Here is a 24276-nt window from a genome sequence, read left to right as displayed (position 1 = left end):
GCGTGCCACCTCCCTGGTCCCTGGGTCACACCCAGGGTGGCCTCACCCCCCCAACCCCCGCCCTGTGCATTGGAGGTCAGGTGACTCCGCCTTGGGGGTGTTTGTTTTCTCACATCCTTTCTCATCCCTCAGTCCTTGAATTAGCCTGACCTTGAAAACGACTAGTTTTAAGGTCATGGCTGCAACTACTGACCTTATTTGTCATGATGAATCCATGGCTTTTCTCAGTTTTGGTTAAAAGAAACAGAGCTCCTGAGGTCTAAGAAACAGGTCTGTACTTGTCCCAGCATCCCTGGACCACCGGGTAGGAAGTGCAGCTGCTCAGGCCCTCATCTAGGTCGAGGCTGACAGGCAGCCCGAGTTTTAAGTGTAACCCTCTGATCTGGGCGGGGCTGGGAGTACATTGTGGCATCAGCTGATGCCTGTGTAGTCCTGGGCAACAACCGCCTTCTAATGTGTAGATACTGTAGTTGGCTCACAGTAATTTTACTTCCACAAAGTTTTCTTCGTTTTTTTTTTCCTTTTTGGTTACGATTACCATATTCTGATAAACGCATGCTTAGCTAAACCAGGTATTCACTATAAACTACTTTTAGCTGTAAATATAAACCACTTTTCTAATCCATCCTTCAAGGCCCAGATCACCTTTCTCTGTGAATGCATTCCTGACAGCTCCTGACGAAAACAGTGTCGTCGTCTTCCAAGCTTGACCGTGTTTCTGCTCTTCATTATGGTTATTTGAATGTGTCTCTCCCAGTAATTTATAAGGTGTTTAATGGCAGAAATCATATAATCATCTTAAAATTTTTTTAACTTATTTTTTGAAATAATTTCAAACATCAGAAGAATTAGAAGAATAGAGCAAAGACTTTCAGTCAGCCCCTTATTGCTAACATGTTCCCACTTTTGCTTATTTCTCCCCTCTCCTTTTGATGCCCATCTCTCCTACATGAATCAGCCTATTATTTGTTGATTGCATTTTCTCTAAGCCACAGGACAGTTACAAAATCCAGGAAATTAACTCCAACACGTTATGACCTAGTATACTGGTGATGTTCAGTGATGTCCTCCACTGCAGTTTTTCTCCTCGCCTAGGGTCATGCATTGACTTTCGTGGTCACGTCTCTTTATAATTTCTTTTAACCTGGAGTGGTTCCTCGTCTTTCCTTTGTGTCTCATGACGACATTTTTGATGCATACAGGCCAGTTATCTTACAGTGTCCCCCTATGGGTGCATCTGCTTCCTCCCATTTAGAGTCCGCTTATGCCTCAGTGGGGAGAAGGCAATGGCACCCCACTCCAGTACTCTTGCCTGGAAAATCCCATGGACGGAGGAGCCTGGTGGGCTGCAGTCCATGGGGTCACTAAAAATCAGGCATGACTGAGTGACTTCCCTTTCACTTTTCACCTTCATGCATTGGAGAAGGAAATGGCAACCCACTCCAGTGTTCTTGCCTGGAGAATCCCAGGGACGGGGGAGCCTGGTGGGTTGCCGTCTATGGGGTCGCACAGAGTCAGACATGACTGAAGCGACTTAGCAGTAGCAGCAGCAGTATGCCTCAGGGCAGTGGCATTACACAGGCGGCGAGCCTCTTTCATGGTGCTTCATGGCAGACAGCACGCAACACCAGTCTGTTTCGCTCTGGTGGACGCTGAATTTGGTTCCACTGGTGGCTGCCAGCTTTCTGCACTACGAAGCTGAGCGCCTCGCTGTGTGGTTTTCAGGTCACCTGTTCAGAGGAGACTTTATGAGCTTACATCCATGGATGGCTCCCACCTGGATCCGTTGTTACTCTGATGGTCACGAAATGGTGATTCTTTGTCTGACTCAGTTATGCCCGCCCCTTAGGTCGTCGATGTTCTGCTTGCAAGGGCCTTCGTCGTCTTAGCGTTCGTGTTCCTGTGGTGTGGAGAGCAGACCTCAGGCCAGGCGCAGTGCCGCCGGCCGCTTCCCGCCACGTCTTGAATTGGTTTACTTTTTAAAAGAGGGTATTTGTTTGTTTACCTGTTTAGTTAGGTGTTTATTTGGCTTGTCTTAGCCTCAGTCTTTCTTTGACCACAATATTTAAAAAGAAACCTTCCATTCTCAGTCTTGTTTTCTGCTTTATTTTTCTTCATAACACTTGTTTAACCAGTGAAGTTGCTCAGTTGTGTCTGACTCTTTGCGACCCTATGGACTTTGGCCCACCAGGCTCTTCCATCCGTGGAATTTTCCAGGCAAGAGTACTAGAGTGGGTTGCCATTTCCTTCTCCAGGGGATCTTCCCAACCCAGGCATTGAACCCAGGTCTCCTGCATTACGGGCAGATGCTTTACTGTCTGAGCCACCAGGAAGCCCATGACACTTGGTACTGCCCAGAATTGTGGGATTGTTGGCCGTGTTTTCTGTCTATCTGTAAGCCTCCTCCGCTGGGATATACAGTTCACGGAGCTAGGGACCTTGCCTGCCATGTTTTCTGCTCTATTCGTAGCCCTTGAGACAATTCGTGGGATGCAGGAGAGGCTCAGATGTTTATTAAAGAAAGGAACAGATGTGTGCTTCTTTCTCAGGCGTGTGACTTGTGTGTGGGTCGGGTGGGGAGCGTGGTGGAGGTGAGTGCAGAGGCCGTAGCTGCACACTGGGGCCTGCCCTTCAGAGAAGCTACTGAAGTTTCTTCCCTCCTCAGCACTGCCATCTCTCCCATCTTGAAGTGTACACATTTCTGTGGTATCATATGCATTCATAATGTTATGCAGCCATCATCCGTCTCCGAACCCTTTTCATCTCATAAAATGGAAGCTTTACAAAATTCCCCCTTCCCCCAGCCCCAGGCAACCACCATCATATCGGTTGGCCAAAAGGTTCGTTGAGGGTTTTTTCCCCAAAAATGTTAACATAAACTCTAGTGAACTTTTTGGCAAACCCAGTGCTTTCTGTCTTTATGATTTTTGACTACTCTTAAGGACCTCTTATCAATGGAATCGTATGATATTTATTTGTTTTTTTGTGACCAACTTATTTCACTGTGCATCACGTCTTCAGGGTTCATCTCTATTGCAGCAGGTGTCAGAATTTCCTTCCTTTTTAAGGCCAAGTAGTATTCTATCATCGGAGAAGGCAATGGCACCCCGCTCCAGTACTCTTGCCTGGAAAATCCCATGGATGGAGGAGCCTGGTGGGCTAAAGTCCATGGGGTCACTAAAAGTCGGACACGACTGAGCGACTTTACTTTCACTTTTCACTTTCATGCATTGGAGAAGGAAATGACAACCCACTCCAGTGTTCTTGCCTGGAGAATCCCAGGGACAGGAGCCTGGTGGGCTGCCATCTATGGGGTCGCACACAGTCGGACACGACTGAAGTGACTTAGCAGCAGCAGTATTCTGTCATACGGATATGCCACATTTTGCATATCCATCCATCCAACAGTGGACACTTGGGTTTCTCGCATGTTGAAGCTACTGTGAGCAGTACTGTTGTATGAATGCAGGTGGGCAAATATCTCATCAAGACACTGCTTTCAGCTTTGAGAGTTATTTGTCTGGAAGTGGAACTGCTGGACCTGCGGTGGTTCCGCTTTCACGTGAGCTGCACTCTGGTGCGCTCCCACCAGTGGTGAATGGGGTTCCGTTTCTCCACATCCTCACCAGCACTTGTTCTGTCCTGTTGGTTTGTTAGTTTTTCACAGTAGTCATCCTAATCGGTATCTTGTAGGTTTCACTTACATTTCCCTGATGAGTAATGATGTTGAGCATCTCTTCATGTGTTTATTGGCCATTCATGTATCTTCTTTGGAGATTCTCAAGTCTTTTTCCCATTTTTGAATCTCTCTTTGTTGTTGCATCTTAGGTATTCTCTACAGGTTTTGGATACTAACCCCTTATCGGATATGTGGTTTGTGGATATTTCCCCCTCCTTGGGGTTTGCCTTTTCACTCTGTTCATAGTGTCTTTCATTGCACTAAATTTAAAAAACTTAATGAGCCCAGTTTGTCTGTTTTTTCTTTTGTTACCTGTGTCTTTGGTGTCATATCCAAGAAATCTTTGCCCAGCATTTCTAAGTTTTAGCTTTTACGTATAGGTCTTTGATCCATTTTGAATTAACTTTTATATATGTTGTGTGTTAAGAGTCAAATTTCCTTCTTTCGCATGTGGTTATCTAGTTTTCCCAGCATCATTTGTTGACAAGACTGCCCTTTCCTCATTGAATGGCCTTGACACCCTTGTGAAAAACATTTTGAGCATGACTGTAAGGGTCTGTTACTTGGCTCTCTGTTCTAGTCATTGGTCTGTATGTCTGTCTTTATACCAGTACCTCACTGTCTCGATTTCTGTCTCTTTGTCACAGTTTCTTGTCTCTTTTTTGGCTGCTCCATGTGCCATGTGGGATCTTAGTTCGCTGACCAGGGATAAAACTCCAGCCACCTGCATTGGAAGTACAGAGTCTGCATTGGAAGTACAGAAGACCACTGGACTACCAGGAGAGCCCCAGTTTCAGTTTCTCTTAAATCCCTTAATTTAATTAATTGTATCTTCTCCCTCAGAGTCCATCATTCTACAAATGTAGCTGGATTACTGCATTTTCTATTTTTGCCTACAGGTTAAGAAAGAATAATCCTAGAACTAATTGCTCGTTGAGATGGATCATTTCTGTATTCAGCAGAACTTGTTTGTTCTTTTAGCCCACTTGTACTTTGCAGTATATCCCCATTAGCTTAGCATTTCACGGCTTGGAAAGGCTAGCATTTGCAGTGTTTTCCTTTACCATGGTCTTTAACAATAGCAACTGACCCATCCTTCGTTCCTCAGGTGTCTTGCTGCATGTACTGTATTTCAACAACCATTCACTTAACAGACATTAAATTAACTTTATACATAAGGAGTAGGAGTTAGTAATAATGGTGGGTGCACAAGTTCATGTCGGCAAACTCCCTCAGATACCATAGTAAAAAGGGTGGGGTTTTTCAGTAAAATCTTTTCATGCAATAGAGAAAATGGTCTGACTAGAAATACTGCATTTAGTGCACATTTATAGGTTTTTACTCACCACGTGAGTGCCTATGACATGCTGGGCATTGATAGCGGCAGGATGGTGGAGATGACTGGGGATGGGCCCTGGGAAACAGCTGCCAGGTTAGGGGTCCCTGCCACGCTCTGGCTGCAGAGTCTGGGGCAGAACAGTCTTGAAACAAACGAGCGGTCGCAGAGGCAGCAGGGCCTGATGCTGGGAGCCCGGGGGGTGCAGTGAAGGGTGGGAGGAGATCAGCCTGGGCAGGGTGAGCAGGAAGCAGGTTCGCAAGAACCTGTCATTGTGCTCCACCGGGGGATCGGTATTTTAGTCCCAGAGACAAGAAGACCTGCTGCTGCATTTAGTCAGCAGTGCCAAGTGGCAGCGTTGTGGTGGGTGAGCTGGGTTGGGCAGCTGAAAGCAGGAAGGCCAGTGATGAACATGTTGGCTGATGACCTAGTAGGAAAAAAAGGATGTACTTAAGGTGACATTATGCTCATTTAATTTGTGCTACTCACTGAGAGGCAATTTACAGTTCCTTTGAGCTGTTAGAAGTGAATTTATTACTGAGGCCTCTCTTCAAATTCTAACTGCATCTTTCATTCACACGCAGTCACAAATCTGGCATACATTGGCTTAATTGGGAAGGAATGTCATATATCTAGAAGTCCGGAATCAGGACTGCCCCCGCCTGGTTCAGCAGAGCTTCCCTGGGTGTCCTCAGGGCGTAGGCTTGGCCCCCCTCCCCGCCTCCGCCTCCCCTTGGTTCTGCAGCTTAGTTCTGCAGCTACTCCCCAGGGTTGGAGGGCACAAGAAGGTGAGCATCACGTTTGGCAGACGTCCTGTGCACACGCTGTGGTTTTTCCAGTGGTCATGTATGGATGTGCGAATTGGACCATAAAGAAAGCTGAGCACCGAATAATTGATGCTTTTGAACTGTGGTGTTGGAAAAGACTCTTGAGAATCCCTTGGACAGCAAGACAATCCAACCAGTCCATCCTAAAGGAAATCAGTCCTGAATATTCATTTGAAGGACTGATGTTGAAGCTGAAACTCCAGTACTTCGGCTACCTGATGCGAAGAGCTGACTCATTCAGACCCTGATGATGGGAAAGATTGAAGGAAGGAGGGGAAGGGGACGACAGAGGAGGAGATGGTTGGATGGCATCGCCGACTCAGTGGACATGAGTTTGAGTTCACTCCGGGAGTTGGTGATGGACAAGGAGACCTGGCGTGCTGCAGGCCATGGGGTCGCAAAGAGTCTAAGCGACTGAACTGAACTGAACCACAGGCTCCAGAGGGTGTGGTCCCTGCATTCCCAGCAGAAACCTTTCAGGGCAGGGGAGGTGCTTTATTTAAACTGCTCACTTCTGATTGCTCATCTGCCTCTCTCCAATCCTGTGGCCAGACGCATGAAACGTGCTTATTACTATTCAGCCAATCAGAGCCCAGAGCTGGGAGGAGCCTTAGTCCCATTCAGGCGCTGGTGGTTCTGGAGTTCCAGGACTGCTAAGGGGAAGGAGTGGGCGACGACAGCAGACGTCAGTGATCCCAGCTGTATTTCAGAATGTTGTGTTCTTTTTCTTCCTCCAGCTCTCAATTGCCTTTGTGATAGAAGACAGCAAGACAAAGTCAATCAAAACTCTAGCTTTTAAGTTCCCTCGCGATAGTGTCCAGAGAAGTACCTAATAGGTTCTCGGCCATAGCTTCTTTGGGGACTTGATAATTGCATTTTATCTTCAAGGTTATGACTTTGAAAAACCATAACTTGATGTAGTGAATTCATTGTTGATCAGTCGCTCAGTCATGTCCGAGTCTTTGGCGACCTCATGGACTGCGGCATGCCAGGCTTTACTGAGTTTACCTAGTGCATATTCTGCCCACGCTTAATGTTATATGTTCATGTCTAAGTGGACTTTTAATGAGTTTGCAGCATAGAAAATATAACAATAGAAGTATAGAGCTTTTTTAATACTGTGTTCTTTTAAAACCTGATTGCTAGTTTAATTCTAAAGGTTAATAAGTCATAATACATTCACACAGTACATGAAGCCCGAAAATAGAAAAAGGGAGCTCTCAAATATAGTAAGTGGAAGGAGCAGAATATAGAATAGTTATCGCATATGCTAGCATGTGTATAGCTTTACCTATAGACTTGATGCTGTTTCTTCATGAATTCAGCCTAATATCACAAGGCAAAATAGCACTTAAATGAAAATTTGTAATACGGTAGACTCACTCTGGAGAAGGCAATGGCACCCCACTCCAGTACTCTTGCCTGGAAAATGCCATGGATGGAGGAGCCTGGTAGGCTGCTCTCCATGGGGTCGCTAAGAGTCAGACACGACTAAGTGACTTCACTTTCACTTTTCACTTTCATGCATTGGAGAAGGAAATGGCAACCCACTCCAGTGTTCTTGCCTAGAGAATCCCAGGGATGGGGGAACCTGGTGGGCTGCAGTCTATGGGGTTGCACAGAGTCGGACACGACTGAAGCGACTTAGCAGCAGCAGCAGACTCACTCTAACAGCTAACGTTGCTTGAGTCACAATTAATGTCAGGTTGCATCATTCATTATGTCAAAAGTTAAAACAAGAAGCAAAACCTCCATTCCCGCACAAATCTGCACTGGGTATGTTGTGCAGTCCCAGCAGCATCTTTCATGCCTTAACACCGTGCAGAGGAAAATGTCTTATCTCGGAATCTGTAACGGTTCGATGCAAAGCTCCCACTTCACTTTCACTTGGGAGTGATTGATCTGCAATGTGATAACACGTTGAAAAGGCACGTATCAAGAGAGGAAGCGAGCAGAATTTTATAAATGCCTTCTAAGCAACAAATAGTTTCCATTAAACCCATGCCTGTTGATTAATACCAGTATTTGGCAGTATCTATTTGTGTGAAAAGGCATTTTCAAAGATGAGATACATAAAATCTACAAATCAGCATTAACAGGACAGTTAGGTAAGGGGGAAAAAGTCATCAGGTTGGAAAGGAAGAACGAAAACTCTTTCTAATGACTTGATGTGGTGTTATATAATAGAAAATCCTAAGGAAGGAAATTAGAAAAATTCCATTTACAGTAGAATCAAAAAGAATTAAATTACTAGGAATAAGTTTAACAAAACAAGTCAAGACTTGCACAGTAAAAGTTACAAACATCATTGACAGAAATCAAAGAAAACCTAATAAATAGAAAAGCATTCCATATTCATAGTCAGAAAACTTAATATCCATAAAGTTTCAGTGCTCACTAAGCTGATCTGCAGGTTCAAGGCAACCCCTGTCAGAATCCCAGCTGCCTTTGTTGCAGAAATTGGCAAGCCAATCCTGAAATTCATGCAAAATGCAAGGGATCCAGAATAGCCAAAAGAATTTGAAAAAGAACAAAGTTGGAGGACTCACACTTCCAATTTTAAAACCTACTGCACGGCCCCTGTAAGCAAGATGGTTTGATCCTGGCCTGCATGTGACTGGGTGTATATAATGGAACTGAGAGTTCAAAAATAAACCTTTGTAATTTCCAACTAGACCCTTCAGTGGGGAAAGAAACGCCTTCAGTAAAAGGTGCCGGGACAACAGGGCAACCATGTGTAAAAGAATGAAGTTGGACTCCTGCCTCATACCACATGTAAATATTAAGTCAAAATGGGTTACCGGCTGAAATGTAAGAAATGAAACTGTAAAACTTGGGAGAAAACATGACTTGAGTTAGGCAGTGATTCTCTAGATAAGGTACCAAAGCACAAACAGCCAAAGAGGACATCAGTGAATTGACTTCATCACAGTGAAAAGCTTTTATACGTAAAAGGACATCATCAAGAAAGTGAATAGACAAGCCTGGTGTCTCTTCAGAAGGTTGAACCCTAGAGTTAACCATGTGACCCAGCAGTTCCACTCCTAGATATATCCCCAGCAAGACTGGAAATATATGTCCCTAGAAAAACTTGTATTTGAATGTTCATAGCTGTATTATTCACAGTAGCCAAAAGGTGAGAAGAATTCAGATGTCCCTCAGTGGAAGAATGGATAAACAAAATACAGTACATCCATGCACTGAAACAGTCGTAAAAGAGGATGAAGTGCTGATGATATGCCACAACATGCCTGAGCCTTTCAGGTATTACACTGAGCAAGAGAAACCAGGCAGGAAAAGAAGTGGATTGTGTAATTTCATTTATACGAAACACCCAGCACAGGAAAATCCATAGAGACAGCAGGTTGGTAGTTACCAGTGAGCCGGGGGAGAAAGGAATGGGACGTGACCGCTGGTGGGTGCAGGGCTTCCAATTGGGGTGGTGAAAAATGTTTTAAAATAATGATGATTTTGCATTACCCTGTGAATTATACCCAAAACTCCTGAATTGTATATTTAAAAAGTAAATTCTGTGGTGTGTGACAGACGAAGCAAGTACCAGACACTTGTTCTAGGCGAAGAGCTATAGGAACTCTTTTCATTTCTCTATTTTTGACTTACAAATTTTCCATTAAAAAAAAAAAAACTTTTGACTGTTTAGGGAGTCTAACCTACAAGAAAAATTGTAGACTCCTCTTCTGCTCACCAAGAGTCAGGCTCCTTGGTGGTCTCTTCGTACATTTCTCTCAGACATTTGAATGCACATTAACAGGTGTGTGTGTGTACTTGAACCAAAAATAAAATCATACTGTTGTATGAACACCTTGTCTCATATATGTTGGGAATAGCTTCTCATGTCAGTGGGTGTGCTTCATAATCTCCTTAACGGCTGTGTCTTACTGCCTGGTCAGTTATAACTCATGCACCAAGTCCTCCTTGCTTGACATTTAAGTTGTTTGTCCATGTTTGCTGTTGAGAACTATATGATGAACATCACTATAGCAAAATCTGTGCACATTTTGGTGTTGTTTTTTTTTTTTTAGGCTAAATTCCCAGAAGTAGAGTTATTGATCAGAAGTACATACACGTGTTTAAGACATTGGGTGTGTGTTGTCACACTGCCCTCCCGGAGGACAGTGTCCATGTGAATTTTGAAAGTCCCTCAGTCTGTCTATGAAAACTTTATTTGGACCTTTAAATGTGTTATTAATCCTGCTGAGCTTAAATATGGCTTCAGTAGAGAAACGTGTTCATAATGCTCGGTAAAGGGAAAGCCAGTCTCAGCAACTGAAACAGAAAGGAGCTCTGTTCTGAGTAATTACACAGAAGTTTTCTACCTTTATTTTATACACCATGAGCAGCAGAGCCAGATTACGACAGTTCTCCGCCTTCAGAAGCTTTGGCTCTCCATTGTCATGGGTCCGTTCCCATTCTGTGAAAGGACAAGCTCTATCTCCAGAAGATATCACTGATAAGAAATGTCAGTGTCAGGCTTTAGATGTCATGTAGCCAAACATTAGATAAGCAGGAACAGACTTGAGAGCTCTCACTTGGCCATCAGGCACATTTTCCCTTGCAAATGGAATCGACACCACTCAGCCAGAAAATGGTTTTTGGATTCATGAGATCATCAGACGTGCCCAAGAAATTATGTAAAAAGTATGTTAATTACAATGTGTATGGAGAGAAGGGTCCTCCCACTCTTTACCTGGTGTTAGAAAAGTAATTTTTATGTATTTGATCAAAGTAAAGACTAGATAGACAGTTGATGGTATATGAATTTGATCCTTAAAGATCTTTTGAATTAATTATTATTGTGCTTTTCCTTCTTTATTCCAGCTCATTCATTAATTCATATCCATTTCCTGAGGGCTTACCATAGGCCAGATATTCTTTGGAGTAGTTTTCTTAATTTGCCTTAGTCTGTCTTTCTAATCTTTTTTTTTTTTTTTCCTAACTCTTGTTGTATGTCCATTGGTTTTAATAATAACTTACCAAATGAAAGGCAAAGTGAAGTAGCTGAGCAATTAAAAATATTCAAGTTCCAGTTTAGGGAAGTGAAGTAAACCTATTGGAATATTATGTAGCCAAAGAATTTGTAGTAACATGCAGGTAATTTTTACAATATAAGTTAAGTGCAAAATTATACAGACAGTGTGAATTCAATCATGCTTTTTCTTTTTTTTTTTTAAGTGTGTGAAAATTGTTCTAATTTTCTCTGGTGGTAGGATCATGGAAGATTTGCTTTCTTCCTATTTTTCAAATTTTCCTTAGTTTTTATAACAGGCATATATAATCAAGGGGAAAATAAGAATACTAACAGAATATTTTATATCTGTTGCTTTCTGGACTGCAAGATATAGAAATAGGAATGAACCATACAACTGTTAAATGTTAAAATCTGTTAGTAAGGGACTTCCCTGGCTGTCCAGGGGTTAGGACTTTGCCCTTCTACTGCAGGGGGCCATGGGTTTGGAGATCCCGCATGTCACGTGGCATGGCCAAAAAAAAAAAAAGCTAGTAATATGAACACTTGCTATTGACAGGTGGGAAGGACAGAAAAGAGGACATTTGTGTGTATAGTTGTTTATACTGAAATTTAAATAACACTGACATTTGCATATGAATGTCTGAGTTGTTTATTAGTATTTCCTACAAACATAAATGGGTGAGATTTGTTGAGATCATAAATCCTAAATAATAATCTAACAGTAATCTCAGTAATAGGTATTAAAACGATGGATTATCCTGAATAGTCTGGTTGATTATTGATTACTGTTCTGATTGACAGCGTTCTATGGCCTCATAATTTATTAATGTGTACCAACTTGTGAATGAAGATATTTGTAGAGGAAATGTGTATGTAAGTATGTGGGAAATAATAAGTGTTTGAAACTTGATGTCGATCATTGAAACTGGTCTTAATTTTATTTCAGGAGAATGACATCTTCCTGGGCTGGGAAAAAGGAGCTTATAAGAAATGGGGGAAGAGTAAGAAGAAGTGCTCAGATCTAACCCTGGAAGAAATGAAGAAGCAGGCCGCTGTCCAGTGTCTTCGATCTGCTTCTGATGAAGTGAGTTTACATTTGGTTTCTAATACTTACGGGAGAAAAAGGGGGGAGGTGTTTCTTAAAAGTTTATAAATAATACGTCTTGACCAAAAAAAAAAAAAAACTTAGAAAAATAAAGTACTCATTATCTTACCACTGTTATGTAAATATTACCGTGTTTTCCTTTGTAGCATTTTTCTGTATGTATTGAGTTTTCTATGATGTGTTTTTTTAAGTACTATTGTGATTAGAGAATACCTCATTTAATATCTTTTCCCCACTCAATATATATTTCATTTTGTTATTACATTACCTTTTAGTGGCTAAGTTGCATTATCCAGTAATATTCCAATAGCCATCTGGTATTGGCGTGCTGCGATTCATGGGGTCACAAAGAGTCGGACACGACTGAGCGACTGAACTGAACTGAACTGATGCTCTTTGTTACTGGATGCGTAGATTGCTCTTTATTTTTTGTTACACTGTCTAGAATATTTTCATGTGTGCTGTTTCCGCATCTCTATTATTTCCTTTGGACACGTTGCTAAAAGTGTGATAACGACTCTAACATTTAAGATCACTATATTTGCTTGATTCATAACTTTTTGCTTGTTTTTAAGGAAAATACTGTAGGATGATGTTATTGCTGTTTTAACATTTCATGTAAAATATTTCTCATGTCCTTCAGCAACCTGAAATAGAATCGTTTTAGAGTATAATCACCTATTTAAATTCATGCTACGAGTTCTTACTTTATTACTCACTATAAGATGTAATCTCTAAGATCATAACTACCTAGAAAATTATTTTGCTTTTACCATGCTATTTGACCTAGGCGCTCTAGGTGCCTTTATAATACAGAGTTAAATTACAGCGTTTCTATTATAGAGAGGCTTCTGGCCTTCAGAAACTTCCTCCCTAAATTATCTCATGGTCTGACGTTGGGGTAGCCAGCTTCGCTGCACTTGATAATACGCATATTCTGTCTGACTGCTGCCTACCATACGTGTCTTTCCAAGCTCATTCAGCACTTCCCAGCTGTGTGTTCTCGTCCCGCTCGGAGTGGTCTGTGGGAGCCCTGTCTGTGCATTCCTGTCTTCCCTTCACAGCTGTGCCAGGACTCTTGCGTTCCCCTGCTTTGCATCTCCAGGTACCAGCAGAGTGCGTGCCTGTCACGTGGAAGGTACTGACTGTCTCTCGAGCTGAGTGAACCCCAGTCTCTGCAGGAAGAGTTCCGCGTTCACCCCGTCCTCCTCTTCCTTTCCCTCCCCCACTTCAACTTTGTTAACTTAAGGTTTCTTGAAGCTGTTGCCTCATAGACTGTGGGCTAGGAGTTTGGAAATACCGCTCAGGTGGCTGTCTTAGGAACCTTTTCGTTACAGAGCGTAGAAACGTAATGAACCTCGTTTAAGACAAAGTGGAAATATACGTGAAGGAAACAAGGGTCTCTCACTGCAAATGCAGCAGCCTGAGCTGGGAACCCAATGACTGACAGCCAGAGTTATTGTGTCTAATGACCCACAGTCTCTCATCTGCTCCTCTCCCTGTTTCTGGGTCATTCCTTCTCTACCTGAAGTCTGGTATCCAAGCCCGTTCAGTTAGAGGGAAAATCTGATTGGCTGGACTCAGGCCATTGTCCACCTCTGGTTTGATAATCTGCATCAAGGGGACAGAGCCGCCTGGAGCAGGGGCTGAGTGATAGAAAGTCCTCAGAGAAAAGGGGTGGTTGGACAGTTACCCAAAGAGTGTTTCCTGTGTGACCCTGAAGAGGGTAGTAGATTAGGAAAGGAATTCAGAGCTTTTAAAGGAATTCAAAACGCAGATGGCTTTTAAAAGTGAGAGGTTAGTTCAGGTAAATTCTCTGGGCCAAATCCAAAGACGCTACTGCTGAGTCATGGCTGGGAGGAAAATCTGAGTAGGGAGTTTCAATCTGGGAAAGGATCTTATTTCTGCTTTGGCCCAAAGTTGCTGAGAAATGACTCTAGCCTTTAACTCATGGCAAAGTGGAGCGAAAGATAAGGAGCTGAGGTCAGTGGGCGAAGGGGGAGTAGAGACAGCTGAAGTGCAGGACAGGACCCTGTCCTCCTGCAGCGAGGAGCTGGTGGGGGGTTGGGGGTACCCACGGGAGCTTGGTCAGGCAGAGAAGACGGCTCTTTAGCCTGGCTGTCAAAGGTGGGGTTTCTGTTTTCAAAACCAATGAAGAATATATTTCTTCTTTCCTCCTTTTATTAAAAACTGTTGCATTGCTTTTTCCTAACAAGGTTTTTTTTTTTTTTCCTAATCTTATCAAATGAAAGTTGGCCGAGGAAGTGGACGTGCCAGGCATTCACCAGGAGCTTGGTGTAGGCCGTTTGCAAGTCCCCTGGTTTTTCTTTCTAGACTCTGCTTCATTGAAAAGAAAAGAGCAGAGAAGGCCCCGTGTGGGTAGTTTCAACACAGATGTCTTCTATTTTGGACACAGTGTCTGTTGTATGCGGGTGTGTTGTTCCTTCCCCAAGTACTGAGGATGGTGATATCTGCGGTTCTGCGCTTTGCTCTCTCCCACACAGGTCTGATACCAGCTTCATGCCCTTCTCCGTGCAGCTCTGTGTGGTCACGGCAAACCGATGAGGGCCAGAGCCACCGACAAGTTTACAGGCTGATCGATTGCAGGGTTAGTGGCGCAATCGCGAGACAGGGACGCAGGTGATGCTCTCGCTCTGTTAGGTAGGCAGATAGGTAGCGGTGACGTCACGTGTTACATGTGAGATGAGTTCTTGTTTCTTGCCTGTGTGCACATGTAACCACTGCAGCTGCCACGCTGGCTGTTCCTGTAAAAGCACGCACCATCTTCAGACTCGCAGCTGCACCGTGGTTTATGCAGAACGGCGGGCTCCTCTGACTGCACTTTGCATCCCTGTGATGTGATGCTTGTCCCCATTTAATCCTGCCATCAAGGTGTCCCCACGTTAGAGCAGGCCTCTGGACCTGCTCCGTCGTGTAGTCCTCTGAGAAGAGTTCAAAACCACATGCAAGTTCAGTTATGTCAGAACTTTGTACGTTGGTTAGTTTGGTGGCACCGTGAAGCTGCGTGAGCCATTGCTCACTCCTCCAGGGGACCCTGCTCTGGAATGGACTTCGTTGTTCGTCAGGTCCAAGCTGAAACTGCCTTTGCTACACTCTTCATTCACACATGCAGATAGCATGGAATTCTCTGGTACTCATTGTTCTCTGTAACATTTTGCATTCGCTTCGAGTGCAGCTGGTCCCGGGGCCGTAGAGAGGAATGGTGCTGTGACTCGGTGATGGCCACTGGACGTCCCCCAGTGGGCATATCTCACACGTGACGTCAGCCTGAGCTGCTGTGGACAAGGGCGTGTGCCTGCTGTGGTTAAGTGGACGTGGACCCCCTTTCCCCCTTTCGAGAACATAAAACAGAAAGTTGAACTGTGCCAGCGATTGTTTCTTGAATCCTCAAGTTTACTTGGTTTTGTTTTCTCTCCGTAGAGTTAGAGCTTTTCGTATCGTTTGGTTTTGTCTTTAATAATTATATTTCTGTTTCATTTTTATTGAGCTACTTAAAACTGAATCAAAGCTAGTATTTCATCTCCCATTTGGGGAATGATTAGGATGTTAGAAACTCAACAAGGGCCCTGTTTGGGGAAGAAATAAAATTAGGATGCAATGATGACTTATTGTAAGTTATTTCAGTTAACTTAGTTTTGAAAGTAACAGCATGCTGCTTACCCCGGGTCCCTGACTCGATCTGGTTATTTAAAGAGAAGAGCCTTGTAAAGAATCTATGTCTTTGGTACAGTGGAGTCTCATTGCAGTTGCTCATGTTTTCTCAATGAGCTAAGTTCACCAGTGACATTCTTTTTGCCAGTAAAAGTTCACAGTACATCTCAGTATTTCACACATGTATATGCTCTACAGAGATGTGTATAAAAAAGCACATAAGGTTGTTCGTGGCGGTTTACTGTCAGGGTGAATTTTGACCAGGTCCATTGTTCTTTGCCCGCCAGCGTCTGAACTTAATTCATTCTGGATCACAGAGCATCCAGTGATAGCTGATACTTACCGAGCCTTTGACCATGCAGGGCCCGTCTGGGCGCCCTGTGTGCACCGCGAGAGGCGATGCCGTGCTCCCTCTACAGGCCAGACCCCCAAGAAGCCAGAGGGTTTCAAAGCTGAGATGGTCCCAGTCTCTGTGTTTCACAGCCAGCCCTGCCGGCGGAAGCCCAGGCCTTATCTCCTTGGGCAGAGATGGAGCTGGGCTTTCAAGGAAGCCTATAGGCCCATATGAGGCCTCCGGCTTTTCCTCGGAGAAGCCTCGAATGTTGGAGAACTTGGAGCAGAGGAGTAATGCAACTTGACTTATCTGCTAATAGCATGCCGCAGGCTGTTACATGAAGAGTGTATGGGTCAGGTGAGGCCAGGGAGGTTGCCGGGCAGAGGTGGACCCAAAAAGCAGGTGAGAGGCTGTTACAGGAGTCCAGAAGGCTGACGACGATAAGGCCTGGTTGGATTCTAAATATATTTGGAAGCAGAGCTGACAAGCTCGGGTGTGGGGTGGAGCTGCGGCCCCCAGCCTTTTTGGTACCAGGGAACAATTTAGCGGAAGACAGTTTTTCCCTCTGATGGGATGGGGGGCAAGGGGGATGATTCAGGCCGTCCTATGAGCCATGGGGAGGGCAGGTGAAGCTTTGCCACCCCCCCCCCACAACCTCCTGCTGTGCGGCCCCAGCCCTGGGGGGGTGCAACCCCTGCAAGGAGGGAAGAATCAAGGAGGACAGCCCTGAGCAACTGCAGGAGTGGACACTTCCCTTGCCAAGGAAAGGGAGTTCGAGAGGGAACACTAGCTCTGAGTGGATGGGTATAAATTAAGATTTGAACGTGAGGTGCCTGGGAGAGCCGGCAGAGATCTTGAAAACGCAGTTGGATATGTGTGTCTGGGGTGCAGGGGCTGGTGGTCTGGGCCAGGAAGTCATGTAACAGCCCACCTGACGCTGGTCTGGCCGGGGACTGAGTCTGTGGTCTCGCACGTGTCCAGGGGCTGAGCCGGCTGCTGGGAGAGGGAGATGTTGGGGAGCACCATCCTGGGGGTGTCGGGTCTTTTTCTCTCTTTAGGAAAAGGTGGGGATGTTTATAGGAAGTTTCCTGAACTCTTAAGCGCTCTAAGCGAGGGTGTGGAAAAGGAAACAAATGGGAGGTGACCCCCTAACCATCTGAGGGTGAGGGCATGAAAAGAGGTGTACGGGGGCTACGGTGTGGAGCCCGGAGCAGCGTTGAGCCCCTGTGGACACGGCCGGGGAAACACGGAGCTGTGAGCAGGGCTTGAGCGCCCACGTGCCCTCCCTGGGCACGGCCTCTCTCTCTCTGTGGGCACCGCCACTCAGAACCCGCTGTTCATCTCCTGTGCACATCTGTATCCTTCTACTGAATGTTCTGTGAGACGGCACCCAAACGCGGGACTGTTCTGCATGTAAACTTTCAATGAACGGTATCGTCCTGTATGTTTTATAACTTGTTTTTAGTTAACGTTTTGAAAGATTTTATCTGTATTGATAGTATGACCTTGCTTCTTTTCACTGCTCACTGTCCATTGTAACATTTATAAGGCTGTTTCTTCTCTGGATCATGGCCCTCTCAGGGGTTTCCCAGTTCTGACCGTGGTAAAGACCACAGCAGGGACTGTTTCTGAGTCCCCATCCTGTGCAGTGCTTTTCCTCAAGGATGTCCTCCGTCGTCAGCCTGCTGAACTCAAGTCGGCTGTTTTTCACCATTTTTTGGCATCACAGGCTGGGTATCTGATGAAAGCTGTGGACCTCACCGGAAAGATCGTCTTTTCTTACACGCCCCCTTGGCCCGTGGTAGGCTCTTCTCTCCTCCTCTGTAACGCGGACTAGAGAGTGCTCAGCAGTGAGAGCCGGGGACGAGGCCGTGGGCGGGTGTGTGTCGATGCTCCTGTGTTCAGGGATGGGACTCAGAGCCCTCACGGGAGGGCAGAGACAGCCTTCAAGTTACTTACCGTTGGATGTGTTCTCATCGTCGTGACCACGTGTCCCACTGCTTCCTGTGGCGCCGTGTGTGTGACAGCCACTGTGTGTGACAGTCACCGTGTGTGTGACAGTCACCGTGTGTGACAGTCAACGTGTGTGTGACAGTCACCGTGTGTGACAGCCACCGTGTGTGACAGTCACCGTGACAGCCACCGTGTGTGACAGCCACCGTGTGTGTGACAGTCACCGTGTGTGACAGTCACCGTGTGTGTGACAGCCACCGTGTGTGCGACAGCCACCGTGTGTGTGACAGCCACCGTGTGCGACAGCCACCGTGTGTGTGACAGTCACCGTGTGTGACAGCCACCGTGTGTGTGACAGCCACCGTGTGTGTGACAGCCACCGTGTGTGTGACAGTCACCGTGTGTGACAGCCACCGTGTGTGTGACAGCCACCGTGTGTGACAGCCACCGTGTGTGTGACAGTCACCGTGTGTGACAGCCACCGTGTGTGTGACAGCCACCGTGTGTGACAGCCACCGTGTGTGTGACAGTCACCGTGACAGTCACCGTGTGACAGTCACCGTGTGTGACAGTTACCGTGTGTGTGACAGCCACCGTGTGTGACAGCCACCGTGTGTGTGACAGTCACCGTGACAGTCACCGTGTGTGTGACAGTCACCGTGTGTGACAGTTACCGTGTGTGTGACAGCCACCGTGTGTGACAGCCACCGTGTGTGTGACAGTCACCGTGACAGTCACCGTGTGTGTGACAGTCACCGTGTGTGACAGTTACCGTGTGTGTGACAGCCACCGTGTGTGTGACAGCCACCGTGTGTGTGACAGTCACCGTGACAGTCACCGTGTGTGTGACAGTCACCGTGTGTGACAGTTACCGTGTGTGTGACAGCCACCGTGTGTGACAGTCACCATGACAGTCACCGTGTGTGTGACAGTCACCGTGTGTGACAGTTACCGTGTGTGTGACAGCCACCGTGTGTGACAGTCACCATGACAGTCACCGTGTGTGTGACAGTCACCGTGTGTGACAGTCACCGTGTGTGTGACAGCCACCGTGTGTGACAGTCACCATGACAGTCACCGTGTGTGTGACAGTCATCGTGTGTGACAGTCACCGTGTGTGTGACAGCCACCGTGTGTGTGACAGTCACCGTGACAGTCACCGTGTGTGTGACAGTCACCGTGTGTGACAGTTACCGTGTGTGTGACAGCCACCGTGTGTGACAGCCACCGTGTGTGTGACAGTCACCGTGACAGTCACCGTGTGTGTGACAGTCACCGTGTGTGACAGTCACCGTGTGTGTGACAGTCACCGTGTGTGACAGTTACCGTGTGTGTGACAGCCACCGTGTGTGTGACAGCCACCGTGTGTGACAGCCACCGTGTGTGTGACAGTCACCGTGTGTGACAGCCACCGTGTGTGTGACAGCCACCGTGTGTGACAGCCACCGTGTGTGTGACAGTCACCGTGACAGTCACCGTGTGTGTGACAGTCACCGTGTGTGACAGTCACCGTGTGTGTGACAGTCACCGTGTGTGACAGTTACCGTGTGTGTGACAGTCACCGTGACAGTCACCGTGTGTGTGACAGTCACCGTGTGTGACAGTTACCGTGTGTGTGACAGCCACCGTGTGTGACAGCCACCGTGTGTGTGACAGTCACCGTGACAGTCACCGTGTGTGTGACAGTCACCGTGTGTGACAGTTACCGTGTGTGTGACAGCCACCGTGTGTGTGACAGCCACCGTGTGTGTGACAGTCACCGTGACAGTCACCGTGTGTGTGACAGTCACCGTGTGTGACAGTTACCGTGTGTGTGACAGCCACCGTGTGTGACAGTCACCATGACAGTCACCGTGTGTGTGACAGTCACCGTGTGTGACAGTTACCGTGTGTGTGACAGCCACCGTGTGTGACAGTCACCATGACAGTCACCGTGTGTGTGACAGTCACCGTGTGTGACAGTCACCGTGTGTGTGACAGCCACCGTGTGTGACAGTCACCATGACAGTCACCGTGTGTGTGACAGTCACCGTGTGTGACAGTCACCGTGTGTGTGACAGCCACCGTGTGTGACAGTCACCATGACAGTCACCGTGTGTGTGACAGTCATCGTGTGTGACAGTCACCGTGTGTGTGACAGTCACCGTGTGTGTGACAGTCACCGTGTGTGACAGTCACCGTGTGTGTGACAGCCACCGTGTGTGACAGTCACCGTGTGTGTGACACCCACCGTGTATGTGACAGCCGTGTGTGACAGCCACCGTGTGTGTGACAGTCACCGTGTGTGACAGCCACCATATGTGACAGCCACCGTGTGTGTGACACCCACCGTGTGTGTGACAGTCACCGTATGTGACAGCCGCCGTGTATGTGACAGCCACCGTGTGTGACAGCCACCGTGTGTGTGACAGCCACCGTGTGTGACAGCCACCGTGTGTGTGACAGCCACTGTGTGTGACAGCCACCGTGTGTGACAGCCACCGTGTGTGTGACAGCCACCATGTGTGTGACAGCCACCGTGTGTGACAGTCACCGTGTGTGACAGCCGCCGTGTATGTGACAGTCACCGTGTGTGTGACAGTCACCGTGTGCTTGTATGACTCCCCGGCCACCGCAAGGCCTGAGTACATTCTCGGCGCTCTCCCTGCTCTCCCGTCTGTTTCTTCCTGAACGGTGCTGTGGGCCAGGCTGGGCCCTGCTGGGTGGCCCCATGCTGGCCCTGTGTGAGGGGTCAGCCTGTTGCTGCCCACGGAGTGGGGACCGGGCCATCCGGGCTTGCCTTCCTGGCTTGTCCGGCGCCTCCGCAGGGCCGGCTCGGAGCCGAGACCCTCTCCGCACGAGGCTGAGGCTCTGCTGATGGCAGATGGAGCCAGGAGTCAGCACCCCCAGAGGACAGGCATCGCCCCTGCCTGTGTCTCGCCGAGGAGTTCCTGCAGACCTGTGGGGCGAGTACCCAAGACCTGGTCCCCAGAGCGCACGGCGAGCGGCTTCCCCGTCCCGTCGGTACTTTGGAGAGGTGGGAGCCAGGCAGGACTGCAGCAGCCAGCGCCTCTGCGGGAAAGTGTGAGATCTCACGGTGAACCCGGAGGCTGACGGTGGAGCCGCGTGGCCCTCTTCTCCCTGGCTGCCACAGCTCTGAAGCCTAGGGAGCTCCTCACTGAGGAGAAGGTTGCTGCAGAGAAGAAACAGTCAACTGGCAAGATGGTCTCCTGAAAATCCTAAACGTGATGATGGAAATGAAAGGCTGGAAGAAGGGTGGGAAGGTACAGCTGAGGAAGCCTCCCAGGAAGTAGACCCAGTAATGACGCAGCAGCAAATAGAAAAGATAAAAGAAGTTGGGAATCAGTACAAGAAGTCAGCTTCCCTGGTGGCTCAGAAAGAATCCGCCTGCGATGCAGGAGACCCAGGTTCAATCCCTGGGTTGGGAAGTTCTCCGTGAGAAGGGAATGGCTACCCAGTCCAGTATTCTTGCCTGGAGAATTCTGCTGACAGAGGAGCCTAGTGGGTTACAGTCCATGGAATCGCAGAGTCGAACACAACTGAACAACTGACACGCATGAAGTGAAAACCCCGCTATTTGGAAGCAGCGCTCTTACCATTCCCAGATGTGGAAAGTAAGGCTGCAATAGGTGGATAACTCACGGGCGGCCACGTGGCAAACCCTGAGGTGAAATTCAGACCCATCTCTCTGGCTGCACCCCCCAGCCCCCAGTCCTGCATGGAACAGGCCGTTGAGTGTCCCTGCGTGTCACACCTGTCAGTGATCACAGGGTTGGTGTGGGGCTATCCGTCCAGCACTTAGGGGCTGTCTGGTCCAAAAAGGTTCTCCATAAAAGGTTAGCCTTTGAGATGATTAACATAGCCACAGAAACCTTTGTGGAGAGGAGGGATAACCAGGCAGGACAAGTCAAGACTGCCTTTGTTTTCTTGATGCTAAAGATTAAAATCCTTAGCTGAGAAGGATGGGAAGAAAGGAGGAAGAAGCACCATGCTGTGGGGTGGGAAATGATAGAAGTTTGTTGGGAAACCAATGAAAAAGCTTTCCCAGAAGCAGAGGGACGGTACGTTGCTGAGGGTCTGACCGGGGGCTCCCTCATCCTGGAAGCGCCCCTGGGTCCGCCCTGTAGCCCGGGGGGAGTGAAGGCAGCAGGGCCGCACCGCGTGGTCCAGGCAGGACCCAGAGGACCTTGCGTTCTCCGGATCAGGCATGTTTCTCTTTCTTAATCGTCCAACCTCAGACTCAGAGCAAAAACCACAAGGTGTTGGAAAAGCGATGAATCCAAAAATGAGACTCTAGGAAATGAAAAGCATATCCACTGTCTAGAGATGGCACCCATATGCGGGTGACTTGACGTGACAGGCACGCTCACCTTGGTTTACTCTGGGGAACCTTGAGATGGGGGTGTTCAGAAACGAGGAGTGGGCCTGCACTCGGGGACCCAGGCCCAGGTCCATTGCTCCGGGCTGTCTCCTGGGACATGGGAGTTAGTGGAGTGTAAGCTCCACAGGGACTAGGGGCTCATCTCGCAGGCTGTTCTGAGTGAGGGAGGAATAAATGAGTGAACAGTCGTTACGGAAGACTGCCTCCCGGACCTCTCCTGAAAGCACCAGGCTCTGTGTCTGGTTTCCCAGTGTAAAGACGTGGATACTGTAATTTGCATTTTAGAGTGATCCTATAGCCTGCAGAGAAATTTTTCATGTTGGTTTGATACTGGGAGGTAAATGGGTATTATCCATCTTGCAGCCAGAAAAGTGGTTCTTGAGTTAAGTGGTAGAACGTTAATGTTTCTTTTTTTTTCATCTACAGCATTTTTCTCCCTTTGAGTTATCCCTAAAGCATGAATATAATATACTTCTTCTTCTTCCTTTTAATACTGTAGGCTCTGGGTGTTCTTGAATGCCCTTGTGGATATGCTACGTTATTAAAATATGATAATTAAAATTATCTAGTTAATATAATTGGGAAGCAGGATAAGATTTCTCATTAGCAGCACCAAATCCACACTTCAGAACTCCTGCTGGGAGATGACAGGGTCCAGTATGGCTTTTGACACCCTTTTTGTCTCTCGGTTTGCTCATGTGATAATCCATGGTCTAATGATTGTGTGTGTGTGTGTGTGTGTGTGTGTGTGTGTGTGTGAGAAAATGTAGTTAGGAGGCTGCAGGAATCAAGGAAGGAAGACAGCCCTGATGGGAGTGCCTGTCCCTTGTGGAGCACGCATGTTGCTTCTCTCCCATTTGCACTCCTAAGCTGCATTACTGTCCAGAGCAACTGAATTTTACAGTTGCTTGGAAGGAATTTCCAAGACAAAGCCAAAACGCGAGTAGTGTCCAGTGACTGTTGTCATGGCTGGCCTGTGGAGGACAGTACATGCCCGCCGGCTCAGAGCCCTGACCGGAGTGGAATAAGCGATCCCTCGGGCTCGGTGTTCGGCACTGGAGGCTGGCGCCGGGTTTAGGAACGGCGACACAGGCTTGCTGCACCGAAGAGCAGCGTGCCGCCGGCAGTCAGCTGACACTGGTGTTAGGTTCATGGTCCGGAGGAAATGGAATAAAGCAGCCATACTCATCCCACCTTGAACACTATGGTAAGCGAGTCTCCCCGGTGGAATTGTGTAGTTGGAGCCGTGTTTATGACTTAGTCCCTGCCGTGGTTTCTAGGGCTTCTTCAGGAAAGGTCAGCTCTCTCCTGGCCCGTTTTCCCTTTTCTCCTTCTGTCTCCCGTCAAAAGCTGTGCTGTGATGTGGATAGCGTGTAACTTAATCAGTGTGTACAATTAGCCGTTCTCATTGTGATCCTTCTCGCTGCTCAGACTGTGTGACTGTGCGGTTTCTCCTTTAGGATATCTCTAATGCTCGTGCTGAGTCATTTTGAGGGACGCAAATGGGGTAACGTTCTATTTTTAGCTCCTCGCGGCCCCGCAAGGGCGAAGGGCATTGGAGTCCTGTGTGTCCGCTCGGGTCATGCCCACCTAGAGGGATTCGGTTCCAGTTTAAGTAGGACTTTTCAGCTGCTGAGTAAACACAGAGCTCCTGGGAAATGCGTTCACTTTTCCGGTACCTTGTGAAAGGCTGTTTCCTTTTCCTCCCTTGAGAGAGAGAGAATTTTACAAGTTTAAAAGTCTGCGTAGTGAAAGGTTTGCTCACGCCTGTTTGCATCATTCATTTTTCCGTCAACTGAGGCTCTTATTCTCCCCTCACCCTCCCACCAATTTCCGACTCTTCCACGCCCTCTCCTTAAATTTTACCCTGATTCTGTACAGAGGCCAGCACCCTACCCACGACCCGTGCGGTGCAGCTTTCACATGTGTTCACAGTGATGACATATATTTTCCATCTGCTCTTTCTGTTCCAGTCATGAGTGTTCATTATTTAAAGAGA

At 47.3% G+C, this 24276-nt stretch overlaps 1 protein-coding gene across 8 annotated transcripts in view; it reads left to right on the top strand.

Annotated features, from left to right (window-relative positions):
- Nucleotides 1–24276, top strand: part of KIAA0232 (KIAA0232 ortholog) — an 84028-nt gene that overhangs the window by 35801 nt on the left and 23951 nt on the right. For 7 of the 8 annotated variants that reach the window (XM_025289648.3, XM_025289645.3, XM_025289650.3 and 4 more), the window contains one exon: nucleotides 11779–11916. In XM_025289648.3, coding sequence (XP_025145433.1) covers nucleotides 11779–11916 — 138 coding nt within the window. Of the gene's footprint in view, nucleotides 1–11778; nucleotides 11917–20834; nucleotides 23485–24276 lie in introns of those variants that run through there. The other variant, XM_025289651.3, reaches the window with a different exon arrangement.

The sequence above is a fragment of the Bubalus bubalis genome, chromosome 7, assembly GCF_019923935.1.
Source record: "Bubalus bubalis isolate 160015118507 breed Murrah chromosome 7, NDDB_SH_1, whole genome shotgun sequence".
NCBI lineage: Eukaryota > Metazoa > Chordata > Mammalia > Artiodactyla > Bovidae > Bubalus > Bubalus bubalis.
The sequence above is the reverse complement of the archived record's forward strand: the minus strand, read 5'-3'. Positions and strand labels throughout refer to the sequence as shown.